General features: G+C 42.1%; 2 protein-coding genes across 3 annotated transcripts; one reads left to right on the top strand and one right to left on the bottom strand.

The window, feature by feature from the left end:
• Window positions 1–6,522: 6,522 nt before the first annotated feature.
• Window positions 6,523–12,973, bottom strand: alg2 (ALG2 alpha-1,3/1,6-mannosyltransferase). 2 transcript variants are annotated; one of them, XM_084052609.1, is made up of 5 exons: window positions 12,861–12,973; window positions 11,998–12,175; window positions 11,346–11,483; window positions 10,878–11,045; window positions 6,524–9,061 (listed from the first exon to the last, which is right to left on the bottom strand). In XM_084052609.1, the coding sequence occupies exons 2-5, from the start codon at window positions 12,166–12,168 to the stop codon at window positions 8,321–8,323; spliced, it is 1,218 nt and encodes a 405-aa protein (XP_083908735.1). In that variant the 5' UTR covers window positions 12,169–12,175; window positions 12,861–12,973; the 3' UTR covers window positions 6,524–8,320. The 2 variants fall into 2 exon arrangements, with proteins under 2 accessions (XP_083908736.1, XP_083908735.1); XM_084052610.1 differs by lacking the exon at window positions 12,861–12,973 and having other exon boundaries at window positions 6,523–9,061; window positions 11,998–12,172.
• Window positions 12,974–13,725: 752 nt separating this feature from the next.
• On the top strand, window positions 13,726–18,898 carry sec61b (SEC61 translocon subunit beta). The gene is made up of 4 exons (XM_084051918.1): window positions 13,726–13,865; window positions 14,560–14,657; window positions 15,674–15,778; window positions 18,301–18,898. The coding sequence occupies exons 1-4, from the start codon at window positions 13,863–13,865 to the stop codon at window positions 18,386–18,388; spliced, it is 294 nt and encodes a 97-aa protein (XP_083908044.1). The 5' UTR covers window positions 13,726–13,862; the 3' UTR covers window positions 18,389–18,898.
• Window positions 18,899–19,100: the final 202 nt, after the last annotated feature.

Below are 19,100 nucleotides of genomic sequence, written 5' to 3'. Positions count from 1 at the left end.
TGTAATACCCCCCCCCACACACACACACACACACACACACACACACACACACACACACACACACACACACACACACACACACACACACACACACACACACACACACACACACACACACACACACACAGACACACACACACACACACACACACACACACACACACATTCACTTATCCCTCCTCCTTGTCTGTGTGTGTATTGATAATGGTCATTAGCATATTTATGATCATTGCCATCCTCTTATTGTTTGTGTGCTCCATTAATCTTCATCTGCTGCCTGCCGCCTGACAGCCCAATCTAACACACCATCACTGGGCAGCGCGCACACACACACACACACACACACACACAGAGAGAGAGAGAGAGAGAGAGAGAGAGAGAGAGAGAGAGAGAGAGAGAGAGAGAGAGAGAGAGAGAGAGAGAGAGAGAGAGAGAGAGAGAGAGAGAGAGAGAGAGAGAGAGAGAGAGAGAGAGAGAGAGAGAGAGAGCAGAGAGAGACAGAGAGAGACAGAGAGAGACAGAGAGAGACAGAGAGAGAGAGAGAGAGAGAGAGAGAGAGAGAGATGTGTACATAGTAATACATAAAAGCCAGCTCACACAGAGACCAGAGGGGCATTGTTTCACAGAGCCATGCAAACACGCTTGTATATACGCGCACAGACACACACACACACACACACACACACACACACACACACACACACGCACAGAGAGTGTGATTGACGTTCACCCCTGTGAGCGCAATCAGCCGAGGTTGTACTCCCCAGCTGTGTGGGGGCCTGTTTGGCTTCGGCGAGGTGTTTGTGGCATCATGCCCGCAGGTGGTCAGATCCCCTGTGGGCCAGATGAGGGCGATGATGCCCCTTGAGCAGGGCACGTCAAACCAGCCTCCCCCCCCCCGCATGCTCCTCCTTCCTCTCACACATACCCCTCATCTCAGTACCTCTGCTCACACTACTAGCCCAATAAACAGCCCTCCTGGTATATTAGCCACCCCACCTCCGCCCCCCCCCCCCACCGACACCTCCATCATCACAGACAGACCCCTCTCTGCCCGAGGTAGCCCCGTGCCAGTCCCAGACAGCCTGCCACTGCTATACCCCACACCTCCAGCAAACACAGCACCACAGCCCAGTGTCTGTAAATAAACAATGCTGCTGAGGGGGGAGGAGTGAATCAAAGCTCGATGAGGATATCAGAACAATGCAGCTGGTTTAATAGAAAACCAGCAAGTCAACGGTGTGTGTCTGTGAGTGTGTGTGCACGTGCATCCGTGTTAATGTGGCTATGAGTGTTTGTGTTTATGACGGTGTGCGGTTGACTGACACACAGCTGCTGATTAAAGGGTGATTGAGGGCTGGACGCGAGCCATGCTTCTCTGCTCTCCTGTTGTCTCTTCCTTCCTTTCACTCTCCCTCCACCCGTCTGCTGCTCCATAAAGACTATGTGCCTCTGTGTGTGTGTGTGTGTGTGTGTGTGTGTGTGTGTGTGTGTGTGTGTGTGTGTGTGTGTGTGTGTGTGTGTATTACTATACTTGTGAGCAAGTATAGTAGAATTTGAAGAAATATACATTGTGAGGACCGTTTTTCTGGTCCTCACAAGACAAATAGTTGTTTTATAGTTAAAAAACATTTTTAGAGATACGCTAACAATTAGAAAAACATTCAAGTCAGGATTAACCATTTAGAGGCTAGGTTTAGGCATTGGAATTAGAGTTAAACATGATTTATACTTAGTTGCGTGCCAGTGTCATGCACCGAAAAATAGCTGATCTATAAGCTCACAACGCGTCGCAGCGCGACGCGTTGTGGGCTTGTAGATCTGCTGTTTTTCGGCTTACGGTTAAAAATGGCAATATTTTTTTTTAAATGGCATTCATAACATGGCTGTCCTAAAGTGTTGATGTCCTCACAAGTATAGTAATACAAACGTGTGTGTGTGTATGTGCGCGTGTGCGTGCGTGCGTGCACTCTGACTATAACAGTAAAGGAGCTGCTGACAGGCTGGATAAATGACAAGCCACCATGTCAATTAAACTGCTACAGTATACTGTAGATGAGAATATTAAATGCGATAAAAGTTTTAGGGAGCTACCTAAGGTAGGGCAAATGTTAACCCAAAAGGAGAGTTACGAGCACACCTACCACTGAAAATGTGTGTTTAAGAAAGAAATTGAGGTAAGAACACTGTTGACCGCGTACAGTAGCTGTCTTCAGGGTCTGCACAGTAGAAATACTGTCAATTTCTAATCTTTTAAATTAAAAAAATAAAAGATCAGTACGTCAATCCTGTTGTGTTCCTGATAACTGAATCACCTATCAGCACTGCTATTGTTTTCAATTAATATCATATTGTCACTGATAAACATACTAGTCGTCAATGTACATTCCCCAGCATCTCAAAGCCAAAGAGTCTTTTATCTCTAAGCTATAAGATGTCTTAAACCACAGTACACACAGGGTAGAATTGGTCATAATACTCCTCTTTCCTCAGCCATAAAGATAGTTTTATAGAGGCTATCTATAATGTGCCACCATCAGAGATTATAGAGGTTTTATTATAATCTCCCACAGAGGATAGAAGTTTTATATAGCTTTAGTAAATCATTCCTTTCCTCGGTTCTATCAGCTTCCAAGTTTGTTTGCCCATGAGAAAGAAAGAGAGAGAGAGAGAGAGAGAGAGAGAGAGAGAGAGAGAGAGAGAGAGAGAGAGAGACGCACACACATAGAGAACGATATAGCCTGATCTCTGCAGTGTTAACATTTACGAGGTATATGCTAATATATTTGAATAGTTTATGGAAGCAGTAAAGTCTGAAATACATAATTTGTTAACATGTTCCATGTAAAACAGCTCTTAAATATGAGCTTTGAATACAAATGCAGATTTGCTAATGTTTAAGCATAATATCATTCATTACAAGGAAAGCAATTTCTCCTCTCTATGTTAACCCTTTACTGTCAATGCCCCACCTGTGCCTGTGTGCCACACTACAAATAACAAGAAAGGACCCATGTAGAGCTTGACTTATATTGCATCCTTACGCAAGACTGTCCCATTGATCACTAACCAAAACTCCTTTCAGAATATCATTACAACATTTGCATCTTTTGTTATTTTCTTTTTCTTTCTTTCATCCTTTTTTCCCTTTTAAAAAAAAGCCTGTGGTCATGTTCATGAAAGTCAATGGGGAAATAAGCCACTACTTGAAAATAAAAACATGCAAATCCCTCTGCAAATGCTGCCAGAGTCACTGATTGTATCCCCTAATTTGCCTGTATTAGTAAAAAGTGTTATTAATTAGCAATTAACATTGTCATTCTCACACAAAAAAAATGCATGGCATGAAAAGTGTTTTGTCCTTGTGATCAAAATCAAACAGAGAGGCCTCTAAAAACCATAACCATCTAATCTCCCCCCTCTGAAGAATAGAGGAATCTACACAGCACACTTATCCATCCAGTCACCGTATTACAGGTATGAGTAGGGTGTGTGTGTGTGTGTGTGTGTGTGTGTGTGTGTGTGTGTGTGTGTGTGTGTTTGTGCACGCGCACACCATTTCCTGGGTAATGAGTCCATGACCTGGTTAGTAGTGTAGTCGGCAGGGTGCTGGGTGGGTGATGTATTTACACCAAATATATTTCTCTCATCATCAGCTCCATTTAGCCCATGATTAACAGCCAATCACTATGTGTGATTAAAAAGTCAGGGCACAAGGGTAAAAATACGCCATTCATATTTAATATTCTACTAACGAGGAGACCAGCTCCCAAACTGCCAACAAAATAGATATACAGCCATAACGTACACACACTCACACATACATCTCTCCTTTCCTCGCCTGAAAACACACACCTAAACATCTTCTCCGCCCCCATATCTCCCCCAACACCCTGGTGCTGGCTAGGTGGAATTAGAAAACCAACCCCGCGGTCTCATTAATTAATTAAACACCGTGCGCCAGTGGCACCTGGGTACCGGTTATCACCACTGCTCAGACACACCGTGATCTCAATAGCGACCCCACCACAGGGCACACAGAGGGGAGGGGACGGGAAGGGACACAGGCTGCGCGCCGCTATGACTTTAAGGGGAAGACGGGTTCAGAAGAGGTAGAAATAGTGACATCCTTTTTCTTTCCCGAAGTCTAATTTATACTCACTGAAAATAAATGATTTTCAAGTGAAAACATTGTACAAAAGAATATACAAGTTTATAATAAAACAACTTTGAGTAGCCTATATATTATGTTAAGCTCAACGGCACTCCGTCTAGTTTAAGTACAAAATCAGGACACCCTCACTTTACCACAAACCAGACACACCACGCTAAAGTCGCTGAGTTGCTTAAAAGAGAAGAAAATGCAACATAAAGCACACCCTCAGTGAGTGGGGTTTGTGTGTGTGTGTGTGTGTGTGTGTGTGTGTGTGTGTTCCATCACTTCCTGCAGGCTGCATGTGGGCCTTTTTATCATCTGGCCTAGCAGGGCCCCTAAATCACCACTGTAACAGCCTGATTTATATTTCATTGTGTGAAGGGGTCACGCGCTGAAAATAGCCAATCTACAAGCTCACAACGTATCACGGGTGAGACGTTGTGAGTTTGTGCATCCGCTACTTTCGGCACGTGATACTGTCGTATCATAGAACATAAATTTGGCATAACCCTCATCGTCGCCTCTTCTTAAATCCTGACGCCTGCTGGAATACTCACTACAGACGCATAACAAAATCCAGCGCTCCATCTACAACACATGAGCACTGCACTGATATACAAAGTATCTAAAGAATGTAGTGCAAAGTGAAAGCTATCTGAATTCAAAGCAAAAGTTATTAATGAAAAGAAGGTGTGATTGAATGTATTTAAAACACTAAATTGAAAAATGTAGTCCCAGCTGGACCCAGCAGCACCTTGTATCATGTTGTCATGCATTATATACAATGTACATATGTATTTACAATATGTATGTACATATTTACTTACAATAATGTTTGTACAACAATAGCCTATGCACTGCCACATGGGATTATAATGTGACTAAACATGTTCAACCACTGAAAGGGTCACATGAAACAAATATTATATTAGTTATGTTCTTTTCACCCACATAGAGACCAGCATAAAATGAAAATAGTAGACAGATTGGTAATGTAATATAATTTTGGATTATCCATTTTTGATAGTCCATCAAATATAGTCCTCAATAAGAAATGGAGAACGTTTATAAAATAAATTGAAAGTTGTAATTTCATGAAGGTATATGCTTCATATGCTAAAACATAATAAATTAATATTCTTCTGCTCTAGCTGAACTAATGACAGCAATAATTATTGCATCTACTGTATATGGATAATTAAAAAAAGAAATGGAATGATGGATGGCAGCTGTAAAAACACAGCTATGGATTTAGTAGATTTTTCATTTAAAATCTGAAAAGTTTTCTATATTATCATTACTATTATTATTATTACTATGCTATACTTCTGACAGGTGTGTGTTTAAGCTTCAAGCTTAAGAGGTATGCTTTTATTTTCTGGCATAATCTCGCGTTTGATAAAAATCTGCAATATTATAGTCGTAATCTGTAATTATTATTTGTTGTGATTAGGAGGTTATATTCTTTTGATGTTTATTTTGTTTGTCCCTGCTGAATTTTGGACAACAGCTGTAAGGCCTTTGATGTTGCACAGTATGTACTTCTGTCTTGTTAAATTACTTATTTCAAGTGTGCAGTTAAAAACTATAGTCTGTAGAGAATGTGTAGACAATGTAAAGTTGGGCACTGTATTACTTTATAACTGTTGTGTTCTTATATCTAGATGAAAATGGGCACACAGGCAGATTGGAGACTTGATTGTTTGCACTCCCAATAGGATTTTCTCTTTGGTGCATCTTGGAGATGTCATTCATTTTGGTTTGTCGGGGGAGCGGGGCAAGGCACTAAAATGTGAAAGAAAAAAGACGAACTTGCTCTGCCACACAAAACATCCAACGGTTCCCTTAAATATTCATCCCTTCATGTGGATGACAAGCAATCATAAATCTGCCCTAGAGAGATTTGATCACTATACTGTACATTGCTTTTAGACAAAATAGCTTTTTGTCATCTGGTTGCCTAAAGCTACATTTTAATTCCATACAAAGCTAATAATTGATAGCATGCAATTAAAAACAAACAGGTCAACTATATAATAATGTAATATATACTGTAATATATCTATATACTAATATATATTTATGTTTGTTAATTGGACAGCTCTAATCAGATAGTAAAAAATAAAAAATCTGCAAAGAATGTGTTCTTTCCGTAAATTTAAGTGAGTAATTCCATTTTTTAAATATAAATACCAATTTCACAGTGATAACTGTATTGCCCACCTAACTCATTTGCTCTGCCTGTCTCCTCAACTCTAAGATGAGAACAGTTGTTGCTTAAATGCAGCTGGTGATCACTTTCGCAGGACATCCAGAATCTGCAGCATTGAGATTACAGGACAGACACAGACAACATTATACAGACAAACGTACAGCTAGAAGTAAAAAGAAAAAAAGAGGGGGAAAAAAGGAATAAAGTAAGGAATAAAGTACTAGAAACCAAAGGAGATTTAGGTATACTACAGTACTCTTGCCTGGCCCTCTGCAATTGGACAGCCTGGGATTTGTGTTGTATGACTGAGCTATATAAGGTATAAATATAAATAGTATAAAACATATAAATATAGTGTATGAGAGAGACAGAGAGAAAGAGAGAGTGTGTGTGTGCATTATATCGTCGCTGTTGGGCAGAAACCTTGTATGTCCAAAACCGTTACTTTTCAGGAAATGGAAACAATGTAGTTATTATTTAGTTACATCTCACATTGCTAATACTTTTCATTGGTTCAATATGTATAAAACCCACAGACACACTTAACCACTTTTAATTGTTTTTCAAATATTATAGCAAAATAGCTGTTCTATAACCTCAGATGGGACACATTGTGAACTTGTAGATCAGCTATTTTTGTCATACTTTAGTATGAAGTAGAGCATTCATTTACAAATATAAACATAAAAAGTTGAAATATGGAGAAAAAGGTTTCTGCCTGACAGTGACAAGGTTGATGTTAATTATTTTCATTGCAATTTTAATATATTAAGACAGACAGACAGTGCCTAATGCATTGCAATTCCTCCGTTATGTACATCATGTTGACTTTGTTGCTGAGCAAAATAAACACTGCAAATCTTTCCAAGCCAGGTTGCAACGGCTTGATAAACAGCTTGACACGCCATGGGGCTGTTCAACTGAAAGAGCAAGAGATGGATTAATGTTAACAATGTTTCTGTGCTTCTTCTCTCACCCACAACGTCCTTAGTAAACAGTATTAAAGGCCACAAAAAACTTCCCAACAAAGCAAGCAACACAGAGTCAAGAAACTATGTGTCCTCGTTGTTTATTAAGACCTCAGGAATGTCAATAAGAGCACGTCTATACAGTAGGGGGGCCAAAGAGGCCAGCGCACAGACGACGACCTTCTGCTATTCTCCCTGCTAATAATGACCGACGCGCAGACAACAATGCCCATCAGCCAGACTTCTAATAAAGCCAAACAGTCCCTATCATCTGCTAATAACCTCAGTGCAGCCACGGAGCCATGGACAGGCCAACGCTCTCGCTCATTGTGAGCTGTGAACAAGGCTCTGAGAGGACAGGAAGTAGCGCAAAGCATCTTTCTTATCGATTTGGTGCTGTGGGCTACCTCATGGCGCCTGCTGGTAACTACATTCTTCCTCACTTCCATACACACACAGACAAAGGCTACTGTAGAGAGGGGAGGGGGGGGGGGAACAACACATAGACAATGCAAAACATTGCAGTCTACCAATCAATCTGTTTGGTACACTCATTTCTTAGGCCCGTGGTTGTGGTGCTGCCGCACACGTACAATTACACAGGTTGGTATTTCTCCAGCGGCAGGGCAGGTAAACTCGTTACTCTTTTCTTAATTGGTACAGAGATTCCATCTTTTTTTTTCTCTCTCTCAGCAACCCCTCCAGGGGAATGCTGATTAATTGTCATTAGAGTCCTCACAATATCCCCTTTCCAGACCTCTACCATCACACACATACATTCTCTACGTTGCCAAACCCCCACCACCCCCCACCCCCTACTCCCTGTGGACTAATGCAACCTCAACCTCCAAAGGTTCAGTGTTCCGGAATTGCTGCTCCCAGCAGCACATTGTGGCTCAAGACCAGTGCGTTGTTCTATCCAGGGTTCCATCCTCTGCCCCAGTCCCCTACTCCCGTGGTCTCTGCCATGCAGTGGCATTGCCTTCACTGGGTCAGCCTGAGGATGTAACCGTGTAGCTGGTCTGAGAAGGCCTGCAGAGAGAATGTGTCCTGCACCCTCGTCCTCCCAGCTTGACCCATGTCCGCACGCAGCTGAGGCTCGCTCAGCAGCCTCTCCATGGCCTTGGAGAAGGCCTCCGCCGTGGGCTCGCACAGGAACCCGGTCTCCCCGTCCACTACACTCTCCAAGGGCCCCCCGGAGTTCACTGCGACCACGGGGCAGCAGCAGTACATGGCCTCTACGGGAACGATTCCAAAGTGTTCTCTGCTTGGGGTGTACAGCACGGCCACGCTGCCCCGCAGCAGCGCCACCTTCTGGGAGTCGGAGGGGGAACGTAGGAAAGTAACGCAGCCCTCCAGGCCTAGCCGTGCCGCCAGCTCCTTCAGCTCTGCATAGTGCTGGACGTTCTCAGTGACTCGGCCGTCGTAACCCCCCGCCACCACCAGGTGCACACCTGTTCTCTGCCCCGGGGGCAGGCTCTTTCTCAGGGCGGCCAGGGCTTCAAGGGCCAGTCCCAGGTTCTTCTTGCGTTCGTAGCGGTTAAGAGAGAGGAACGTGCAAGAGGTTCCCTCTGGGAGCAGTCCTTGGAGGCCCTGAACCCCCGTGGGGGGGCGGTCAAAGGTGCTTGTGCTCAATGAAGGATAAAGGACGTCCGTCTGGACTCCTCCGAGACTAAGGAAGGTCTCCCTGAACACTCCTGCAGTGAACTGGCTGTTTACAAGAATCTAGGAAGAAGTAGAGAGATTAGTTCTTAATCATCTCATAAACTGTACACACATTACAATCATCTTAGGTTAGAGTCTAAGATGACAGCTGTATTTATTTCACTTTCTCATGGGATATGCTTCAGAAATATTACACATGGCTTTCTCCAGCTGGGAGCAGCCAGGCAGACAGAGGCAGGATCATATTTCCTCTTTGTAAACGTCTCTACATTTCTTGCAGTTTATTTTAAATGTCTGTTTGAGACAGCAGGATTATCAAGTTAACTGCATCTGCTAAGTTGAAATTTAAATTCCAAAAAGCGGGGTTGCCTTACTATGGAAACTTATGCACTGAAATTAACCTGCTAACAGACAGGTGAAAGTTGAACCATTAAACTGATCAAACACTGACTATACAGTGGCATTTGGTCATAGTGTAAATAAGGCAGCAGCTACACTTCTTTGACCAACCATGTTGTGTCATTTGTTTTAAGACCCCAGTGCATATGGATGATCGACTGGGTTTACATTGTGAACAGATCATTAGACAAGACAGTGAATCCTTTCCAGAAGAGTACTATCTTCAGGACTGCTAAGATTTTTCAAGGCAATATATCAATGATCTCAAATACACACACAACACATACAATCTTTAATATGAAAATATGTAAATAACTTAATTAGTACAGCAAAAACAATATACGGTATGTAAATGAGATGAATAAACCTAATTCAGGCAACATGATAGGAAGCATAGCCTTTTTTTCCCATGCCAATTCTCTTTCCTTTGCTGTAACTGAGGTATTGTTTTTGACTGAATATGTGGAGGTAATCGTCGATGTCGGCCAAAAACCAACTATGTTAATTTTTCAACTTTTGTATTATTTATTTATTAATAAATCAGTAATATTGAACACCCTTTTTGTCTGTGTGCGGGCTTTACAAATATTGAACCGATGAAAAGAAAAGTAATAAAAAGTGCTTCTGACTAAACCAACTAACTGCATTGGATCCTCAAACTGTTGTTCAAACCACCTAACTCCAACTTAGGTTTTTTTTCCATCTGACTTCTTCATTCTAATCAATAATGGACAAAACAACTATCTCCACATTAATGGTCAAAAACCTCCTAACTCCACTTGAGCTGTATTTGGGTAAAGTGAGGATAATATAAGGACACATTCAAGTATATGAAAATACAGTCACCATACCAACTTTGTGTTTCTTTTAAGTTAATATTGTGGACATAGTTGGTTTCTGCCCAACAGCAGATATATACACTTATGATGAGCACTGTTTGTCGGTCTCAGAATCCATAATGATTTGTCTCTTGTGTGTTTGACTGAAGTTGCCTAGCCTATCCCAGCTTCATCAATCCTGATCACTCAATTTGAAATTGGCTGTAGTGGAAGTGAAAAATCTGCATATGTCGCATCAGTTCAGATCAACGCAGACTCGAAGTTCAAGATATCTTGAGTCAGCTTTCTGTAACAGAGCCCAAGACTTTAAAATGAGGGCCCAAAGGCTATCGGATGTGCTGCCAGTGATGATTAGGCTGGTAAAACCTGACTTATTTTAAATCATTCTTTTAGGTTATTACTATTTTACAGTTGTTGTTTTTGTTTAACTTGACTTAACTCATGGGCATTTCATGTATTGCTTTACTGACTTTATTTGCAAAGCACCTTACAATACTATTACGAAAGTGTCAAATAAAATAAATAAAGCTAATTCATTATTATTATTATTATAGAAGATAACATAGAACAACCAACTGGGTTCTATATGAAGCCAATGACATCTCTACACTAGTATGACAGCCTGGGAGGGCCCCTACCATATCAGCCATGCCAGTGGTGCGTTCCTCCAGCCAATCGATAGGAGCACGGTACAGCTTCTTCAGGGCTGACGTCCTCTGGGTCAGCAGCTGGTCCGGGAAGTGACAGTAGAACAAAACCTTCTTCCTGTGACGGGACAGCCTCAAAACTGGGATACACACTGACACCTGGGGCAAAATGAGAGGTGTATAATAAATATACAAATAAAGACAGAGAGAAGTGTGTGTGTGTGTGTGTGTGTGTGTGTGTGTGTGTGTGTGTGTGTGTGTGTGTGTGTGTGTGTGTGTGTGTGTGTGTGTGTGTGTGTGTGTGTGTGTGTGTGTGTGTGAGAGAGAGAGAGAGAGAGAGAGAGAGAGATATAGAGAATGACAATGCATACTTGAGAGTTGTTGGTAAGCTCAGAGAGACTACAGCGATTGAGAAAGATACATTACTGGTGGACAAAGTGACAAGCAGGTATTAATTACCTGATCACAGAAGATAACATCATATTCAACCCCGCTAAAGAAGACCAGGTAGAGAGCCACATAAATCATCCTTAGGTAGGCACATAGGGCATGCAGGTAGCCGCACACACTGGTCGGTAGCCAGTCACCAACACACACCTACAGAAAAGAGAGAGAGAGAGGGGAAAAAACTTTATATATATGTTATTATAAATCAGTGGTTCTCAACCTTTACAGGCCGTGACCCCCCAAAATAATCATATTTTAACTGCCCCCCCCCCCCCCCACACACACACACACACACACAAGCACTTGGAATTGTAGGAGTTGAAGCATTCAATTTTGTTTGACTCGGTTCCACAGATGAATTCGTGAAAATAGCCAATCTACAAGCTTGTAGGTCTGCAATTTATTTTTCCTCTTTCCCTTGACAATTTGGCCAATGTTTTTGACCAGTTTTTATAGTATAGTTTGTTGACTACTTTTGATGGTTAATGGTCTTTTTCTTTTAGGTATTAAAAAGGTCTTAAAAGTCCTTAAATTGTCACTTCACTGTCATCTGAGGACCCCCCAAAAAGCATGGGGGTCGGCACCCCACAGGTTGAGAACCACTGTTATAAACGCACTGTATCTGCAGAGGTATATGCCGGCATGTGTGTATATATCTACCCACCACAGGCAGGTCTGGGTCCAGGGTCTCAGGGAAGCAGTGTGTGGGGTCATGATGTGCGGTCCAGATCTGGACGCTACAGCCTTGAGACTTCAGTGCAACAGCTGCATCCACCACCAGCCTCTCTGCTCCACCTATGCCCAGGTCTGGATGGAGGAACACCACTCGTGCCATCCTGGACCTTCAGACACAAAGCAATGATCAGTCAATGATTTTGTTTGAACAAAAGAGCTTCAACTTCTCCTGAGCTCTTGATAATGTTTACATGCTTGACACAACAAGTCAGAATCCCATGCCATGTCCCCAAGCTAGCGTCATGAAAAGTTGTACATAATGGTTTGGTTCAACTCCATCCACCCTAGTGTTTGCTTAAGTCACTCAAATGATGATTTTGTTTTAAATTCAAGCTTTAATTCACTGTTGTTACTACTACGTCAGGGGTCTTCAACATGGGGTCCGGGACCCCTAACGGGTCCTCAGAGTTACTACAGGGGGGGGGGGGGGCACCCTTTGGTTACATTAACCAAAAATAGCAGATCTACAAGCTCACAACGACCCTCGCGCTGCGTTGTTTAGTTTACTGAATCAATAAACAATCATGCCTGCATCTCATTAGACGTCACGTCAACCTGCTACATGTCAGAGCACCTGCAGTGTGTATCTTCATGGTTCTGTTTAATTTGAAAGACAGACCTAATTTAAGTAATGAATGAATACAATTTGTTTTGGGGAAACATAACGTTAACTGTCTCTTAATAACTAGTTTATCATTACAAAATATTTACGGTCTACAAATTAAATAAAATTCTAATTAGTGGGTTAAAACATAATCAGAACACAGTGTCATTAAGTTACGTTTACATTACCTTTGTATCTCGAATCTAGCCAAGTTTGTACACCTCAGATCATCACAATCCCTGCTTCATTCACCGTGAATTAGCCTGAAACTGTTCTACATGACCGCCATGTTGGCTCTAATTCTATATTGTAATCCAACCATTGTCATCTCCTTGTTTGAGCCAAAATGGCGTCTTATTCCTCTACGTCAACTACAGCTTCCTGCTTAGACACGTCACCGCTCACCAGAAGCGACCAAATAAAGCCTACCTTTAAATGTCAGCACAAAGATAGCTCCAAAATACATACACAACTAAACAAATCACGGTTTTAAATATGTCTTTCTATAACAAAATCTAAATGTATGTACACGAAACGAAACTGTTTTATTAGCTCGTTTATTTTAGAGAATATAAGCACGCGGTCAGGCTTCTATGTGGTCTACTGCGGTGGTCTTGTGTTTTAGCAGTCGTGTCCTTTTCAGTGTTGCCATATTCTATGAGAGAAACAAGCAACAAGGTCTAGGAAAACATGCCCAAAAGAAGCAACTTGGCCAGCCACATAGAGCACATTTAAAACCTATATGCATAGGCTATTTTCAAAAACTCTTGCAATATCATGTTGAATATTTGTAATATTCTTTCGAGACATTCTAACAACACAAAAATGCTCCATGGCACATTTTCATGAATATATTTGAGAACCAATGGTTTAAATAATAATTAAAAACATTGGAAGCAAGCCTAAATAAGCAAGTACATGTTAGAAACGTGCCAAAAAAACGCAACCCGCAATAACTAACCAATATTTACAAGCAACTTTACAGAAAAGGAAGCACAAAGTCGCTTATAATAAGCCGACATGGCAACACTGGTCCTCTTTAGACTGTCGTCATCTCTCTGGGCTCTCTCTTCTCTCTGCATGTTGTACTGACTGACTGACTATCCATTGACGTGGACATCATCACAGTAGAACAACATCACTTCAGGATCTCATTCTCATCCTACATCAGAAGAACATTATAAACTACAATGGTGAGTGTATTTCTGTGTTATTATGCCTCTATCTGGAGCTGTTAAGGAACGATAGAAGACATGTTTCATTCAGTTTCAGTGGAGCTAACTGTTCTGTCTGGTAGCTAGCTTGCTAACTAACTAACTAACTAACTTATCTCTTTTGATTTGTAGACGTGGCTATTTCCCCCAGAAACATTGGTTGCCTATATAATCTAAATTAGACCAACTGAAATGGTTACAAACTATAGTCTGCAACCCTTTCAGTTGGTCCGTTTTTGTGAAAAGATAACGGTGCAGAACATGCCAACAGAGGCTATCTATGCTAGTTTATTACTGTGTGTGTGTATATACAGTATACGTGCCATACGAAGCCAAGGCCTTTATAGCCATAGTCCAGAGAATGGTCACTCTTTGCTTTTATTGATTGATTGAATACTTTATTAACAGTTTTCAAAAAAAAGGTACAGTGGTACAGATAGATATACATAAGGTGCTAAAAGGATAATCCTTTTCCATTGAGGTCCTGTGTATTCAATTCGTTCACTTCAGATTCAGAGAGTTAGGGGTAGGAAGTAGTTGCCTGGTTGTTAATAAATTCAAAATGTGTTTTTGCATGTGAATATTGGAGATGGAGTGAAAGTGGATGTAAAATGAGAGTTGTGTCTGTCTCTGTATTGAGTCCATGTATTCTTCTTGTTTTTCTGTCTCACAGCCTGGACCAGCAGCAAGTGCAACCAACGTTGGGGCTTCCAGCCGCTCCCCCAGCAAGACAGTGGCCCCCCGGGCGGCAGGCTCCACAGTCAGACAGAGGTATACTGTCCCAGTCACACAGACCCACGCCCTATGACCTCTGTGTTGCTTAAATACTTACTGTTTGCATCCTGCCCAGATTATGACATAATGTGCAGCTAGGCAATTGTTGACCAATTTGACCATGATCAGTCAGCTTCTTCCAGAAGAATATTAACAATATCTAGATTATTTAGCATCTTGGGTAGTTTAGGTCAAGACAGTGGTTCCAAGTCAAGGACCCCCAAATTGATACCTATTATGCAGCGAACCCTCATTTGTAAATATTTTGTGCCAGGGACCCCAATTTGAAAAAAAAAAATGTGTTGGTTTTAGATTTAGTACATCATTGTACAACTGTCTATAGTCTATACTGTAGGTGGGGAGAGTTGATTCCTAGTGTGATGCCAAATTTCTAGCCTGTGACAAAATGGTGAAATGAAACTGTTCCTCATTTTGTTGGTTGTCCCCGGACCCCACTCTGAGAACCACTAGTTTAAGAATACGCAAACTCTACATCCATGTGGCATTGTAATGACAAAAGTGACGATAACATATTATGCTGTCCATAATTACTGTCCAGATACACCTCACCCTGATATAACATAGTGCTGTAATGAATGGACGTGGGCTTTCACCCTCCCCTATGTTTTTTGCGGTCTCTGTGTAGATTACAGCAGCAGATAGATTGTTAGTGCTTTGGCCTTAATCAGTATGTAATCAGGAGCTCACTGTCCAGTCTCTCATTATTACCCATTACAATCACCCTCTTCATTACCTCCTTAACCCTCATTTAATCTCAACACTAGAATAAACTATCCATGAATCACCCAGGCATGCCATCTCTAGCGCCTGTATTCTGGATATAGTGTAAATGGATGATGGCCTAGGGTTGATTAACAACTTTTTGAGTTACAGTTCAGATCCTCCTCGATAGTGGTTGAGGGCCTCAAGATACCTTGAATCTGGTCTGAAGGGTGAGACTCTTTTGGGTAATTGATTTAAAATCTTGAACTGAGTGTGTTTTTGTTCTGTAGGAAAGCAACCAGCAGTGGTACACGCAGCGCAGGCAGGACCACAACATCGGCAGGCACAGGGGGCATGTGGCGCTTCTACACAGAAGACTCACCCGGACTCAAAGTGTAAGACTTCTATAGCTGTTACCAGCATACACACTCTATACGCTTTCTGTCTCCACCGACAGAGAGAGGTAATTGCAACAATGTCTGAACTACAATAATGTTGGTGTCGCATCGACTGTTACTACGACTGTAAACCTATTAGACAACCAAGTCAGTATATGGACAAATAAAGTTGAAATTTGAAGTTGCTTCAAATAACTTGACATACTGACATTGTCTACCAGTCAGTGCCCTACCTGACAAAGTAGGGAGAGTATGGACACCACCTCCAAACACTGCAGATGTGTTAGTTATATTGTATGTTAACATACCATACAGATTTGTTAAAACAACATTAAAGTACATCCCAGATTGTAGCTTTAATATCCTGTCATAAGCCACTTTCACATATGAACCCTGGAAAATGTCCAGGGAATCGGGGCAGGACACACATCTCATGTTTTTTCACACATTAGCACGCAGCAAGAGAATGTCCGCATCTATGCGTTACTTCTCACACGACTGTAAAATAGTCCGTTTGATTAGGTGAAGGGCAGTGTATGGTAGACAGATGTGTTAGCTACTACCACCCAACAGCGTGAGGGAGATGTGATCTTCTATGTACATTTCCTTCCACAGAAAATGACAGATAGTCTCCCATATGCACCCATGCAAAACACAACACAACACATCTTTCTTAGACAACAAGCTGCAACCTACTTTTCATCAAAACTTTTCATTGTCCTAGCTGGACAAATAACATCGTACAGACGAGTGCGCAGGAAGCATCTGAGGTTGTAGCTCGGTACTAAGGTAGCAAAGAGAAAGTTTCAATAGAATATTTCCACCTCAAATGCTAATAAAAACTGTTGAATGAATGAACTGGTTTTCAGTGATTGTATCTCTCTTTCCAAACAGAGAGAACAAAAATTTACCAGACTATTACCTCTTCCATTTTCACACTTTGAGACGTTTAGAGTCAATCGGATATTACAAGGACTTAACTCAAGGGAGCTGGCAATGTAATGTCTGTTGCATGTCAGATACTACTGAGTTGAACAATTCACACATACTGCCCCACCGGTTAATTAATTAAAACTTCCTGTTCACAGTGCAAGCCACTGTAGACACATTTGAGTGTGTCTACAGTGACACTCAAATGTGTGACAGCTTTATTGTCACATCACATGTTTACAGGTGTAAAGAAGTGGGTGAAATTGCGCGCTCCATCATTAATAGTTTTTGTGAGAAGAGAGGATAGTGGTAGAGTAAGAGCAGTAGTGAAAGAAGGAAAAAACAATAACAACAAATAATACATACATAAAAATCTAAAGATACATATGCAGTATGTGGTGCACATGCATCAAATTTCACTCAATGGTACATGATGGAATGTCTATTCTTGTCAACCCATCATAAAGAAAATAAATAAATGCCTTTTTGGCTTTTTTAGTGCAAACCTCCAAAAGTTGTTTGGACAGAGTATCCTGGTGTCTCACACCGTAAGGTTTGAGTGCAGATTTTAACTTTTCACTTAATGTTGCTCTCACAACAACAGAGCAATGTAGCCTCTTGGGGTGTGTGTGTGTGTGTGTTTGTGCAACTGTGCATGTAGGTCATACAGTAGGTCGGAGAGGCTTATTGTCGGTATCAGCCAAAACGTGGGAGTCTATCCCCTCTTCGCAGTGTGCTAGACCCCTGGGAGATGGATTGCTGAGGTGGAACGCAACACCTACCATCCGCTCCCAGTACTTACACTTGACTTGCCACACCCAAGCCGTGCTATTCATCCGCTGAGTTGGCAGTGGCCGGGATCGCACCCATGACCTTGTGGTCAAAAGGCGAGTGCTCTACCGTCTGAGCCACCCGGACACTGCTCTCACAACAACGGAGCATTGTTGCATATTAGTGTGTGTGCAACTGTGCATGCAAGTGTACAGCTTGCTAGAGTGAAGCACCATCATCTTAAACTTTCATTCCACTACAGAATCCTCAACAACCCTCATGACCATACACAGCCATGGTGGATCAATGGTGCTGTAGTGGTGTATTGAGCAGGGGAGGGAGGGCAGTCTAGCGGGTACAGTGCTGTATATCGAGTGCATGTTTGTTCCTGCTTTAGACGCCGGTCTCAAAGCTTCATTAAAGGATCCGCTCTGAAAGGTCAACTCAATTACAGCCTTCTGACAGGAGGATGAGGAGGGGGCACCGGAGGAGATGGTTGGCATGGCAATGCTGCTACTTAGCAATGCACCCCATCCAACCCCCCCACTCAGTCCCTCCTTCAGAGATGAGAGCCCCTCCTTATTTCTAGAGCTCATCAATAAAATCTACCACTCTACTGATAAAGCCTGATATATACTTAGTTGCACGCCGGTGTCTCTCAGATCTACAAGCTCACAACGCTATTGTCAATGCGTAACGAAGTATAAATCAGGCATTGGTCTAGTCGCGGCTTGGATGGTAGCAAATGTTGAGTGTGACGACAGGGAGTCCAATAACCTGGTGTTAATGAGTATTTCTGTGTTTTTTTTTTTAAACAGAGGGCCAGTGCCAGTGCTGGTGATGAGCCTGCTCTTCATCGCCTCCGTCTTCATGCTGCACATCTGGGGGAAGTACACCCGCTCTTAAACTCCGCCCCTTGACCACCAACCCCCTCATCTCCGATGCTGCGACCCAGCTTCTTAACACAACGGACCTGGACCAAACGAACGAATGAACAACAGCCCTTAGCCCTCAGCTCCCCTCCCCCGACACAACATCGTACATGCACACCCCCTGTGCTATCTTTCATACAACCTGGGTTTGTGTGACCCCATTTTAGTTGGTGACCTTCATCTTCATTGATAGGTATCCACCTTAGCTTTTTTTTTTACCCATCTTATGTTTTTAAGACCAGTTATGATGAAGGAGAGGATATAATGTGTGTAAGTGTGTTATCCCCCTCCCTCTGAGCAGCAACAGCAGAGCGCTGTGAGCGTGTTCAGTGCAGTGTTCATGGACATGGTCATTTTCAGGCCCCCACTCAACATCTCTTTTCTGCCTGATTTAGAACATGCAAGTCCTTTTGTTAACGGCATTTGTACAAAAAAATAAATATTTGTGATATTGCACAATAAAAGACTCGAAAGGAAACGCGTGTATTTGAATGGAAACCCCTGCTCATTGGGTAGATGCAGTTTATGTATCCAAGAGGTTTTTTATAACTACACTATAAATTCATTTAATGATTAATATTGCCTGTTTGAGGTGTAATTTGAAGCAGCCCATTGCTGCACAGTAGAACATCACCTGCAGTGTTATTTTAAGTCTTTCGTGTAAAAATGGACCCGGATTTTGCTGT

The sequence above is a fragment of the Gymnoscopelus microlampas genome, assembly GCF_963454915.1.
Source record: "Gymnoscopelus microlampas genome assembly, chromosome: 3".
NCBI classification, from domain to species: Eukaryota; Metazoa; Chordata; class Actinopteri; order Myctophiformes; family Myctophidae; genus Gymnoscopelus; species Gymnoscopelus microlampas.
This window is presented reverse-complemented; position numbering and strand designations above follow the sequence as displayed.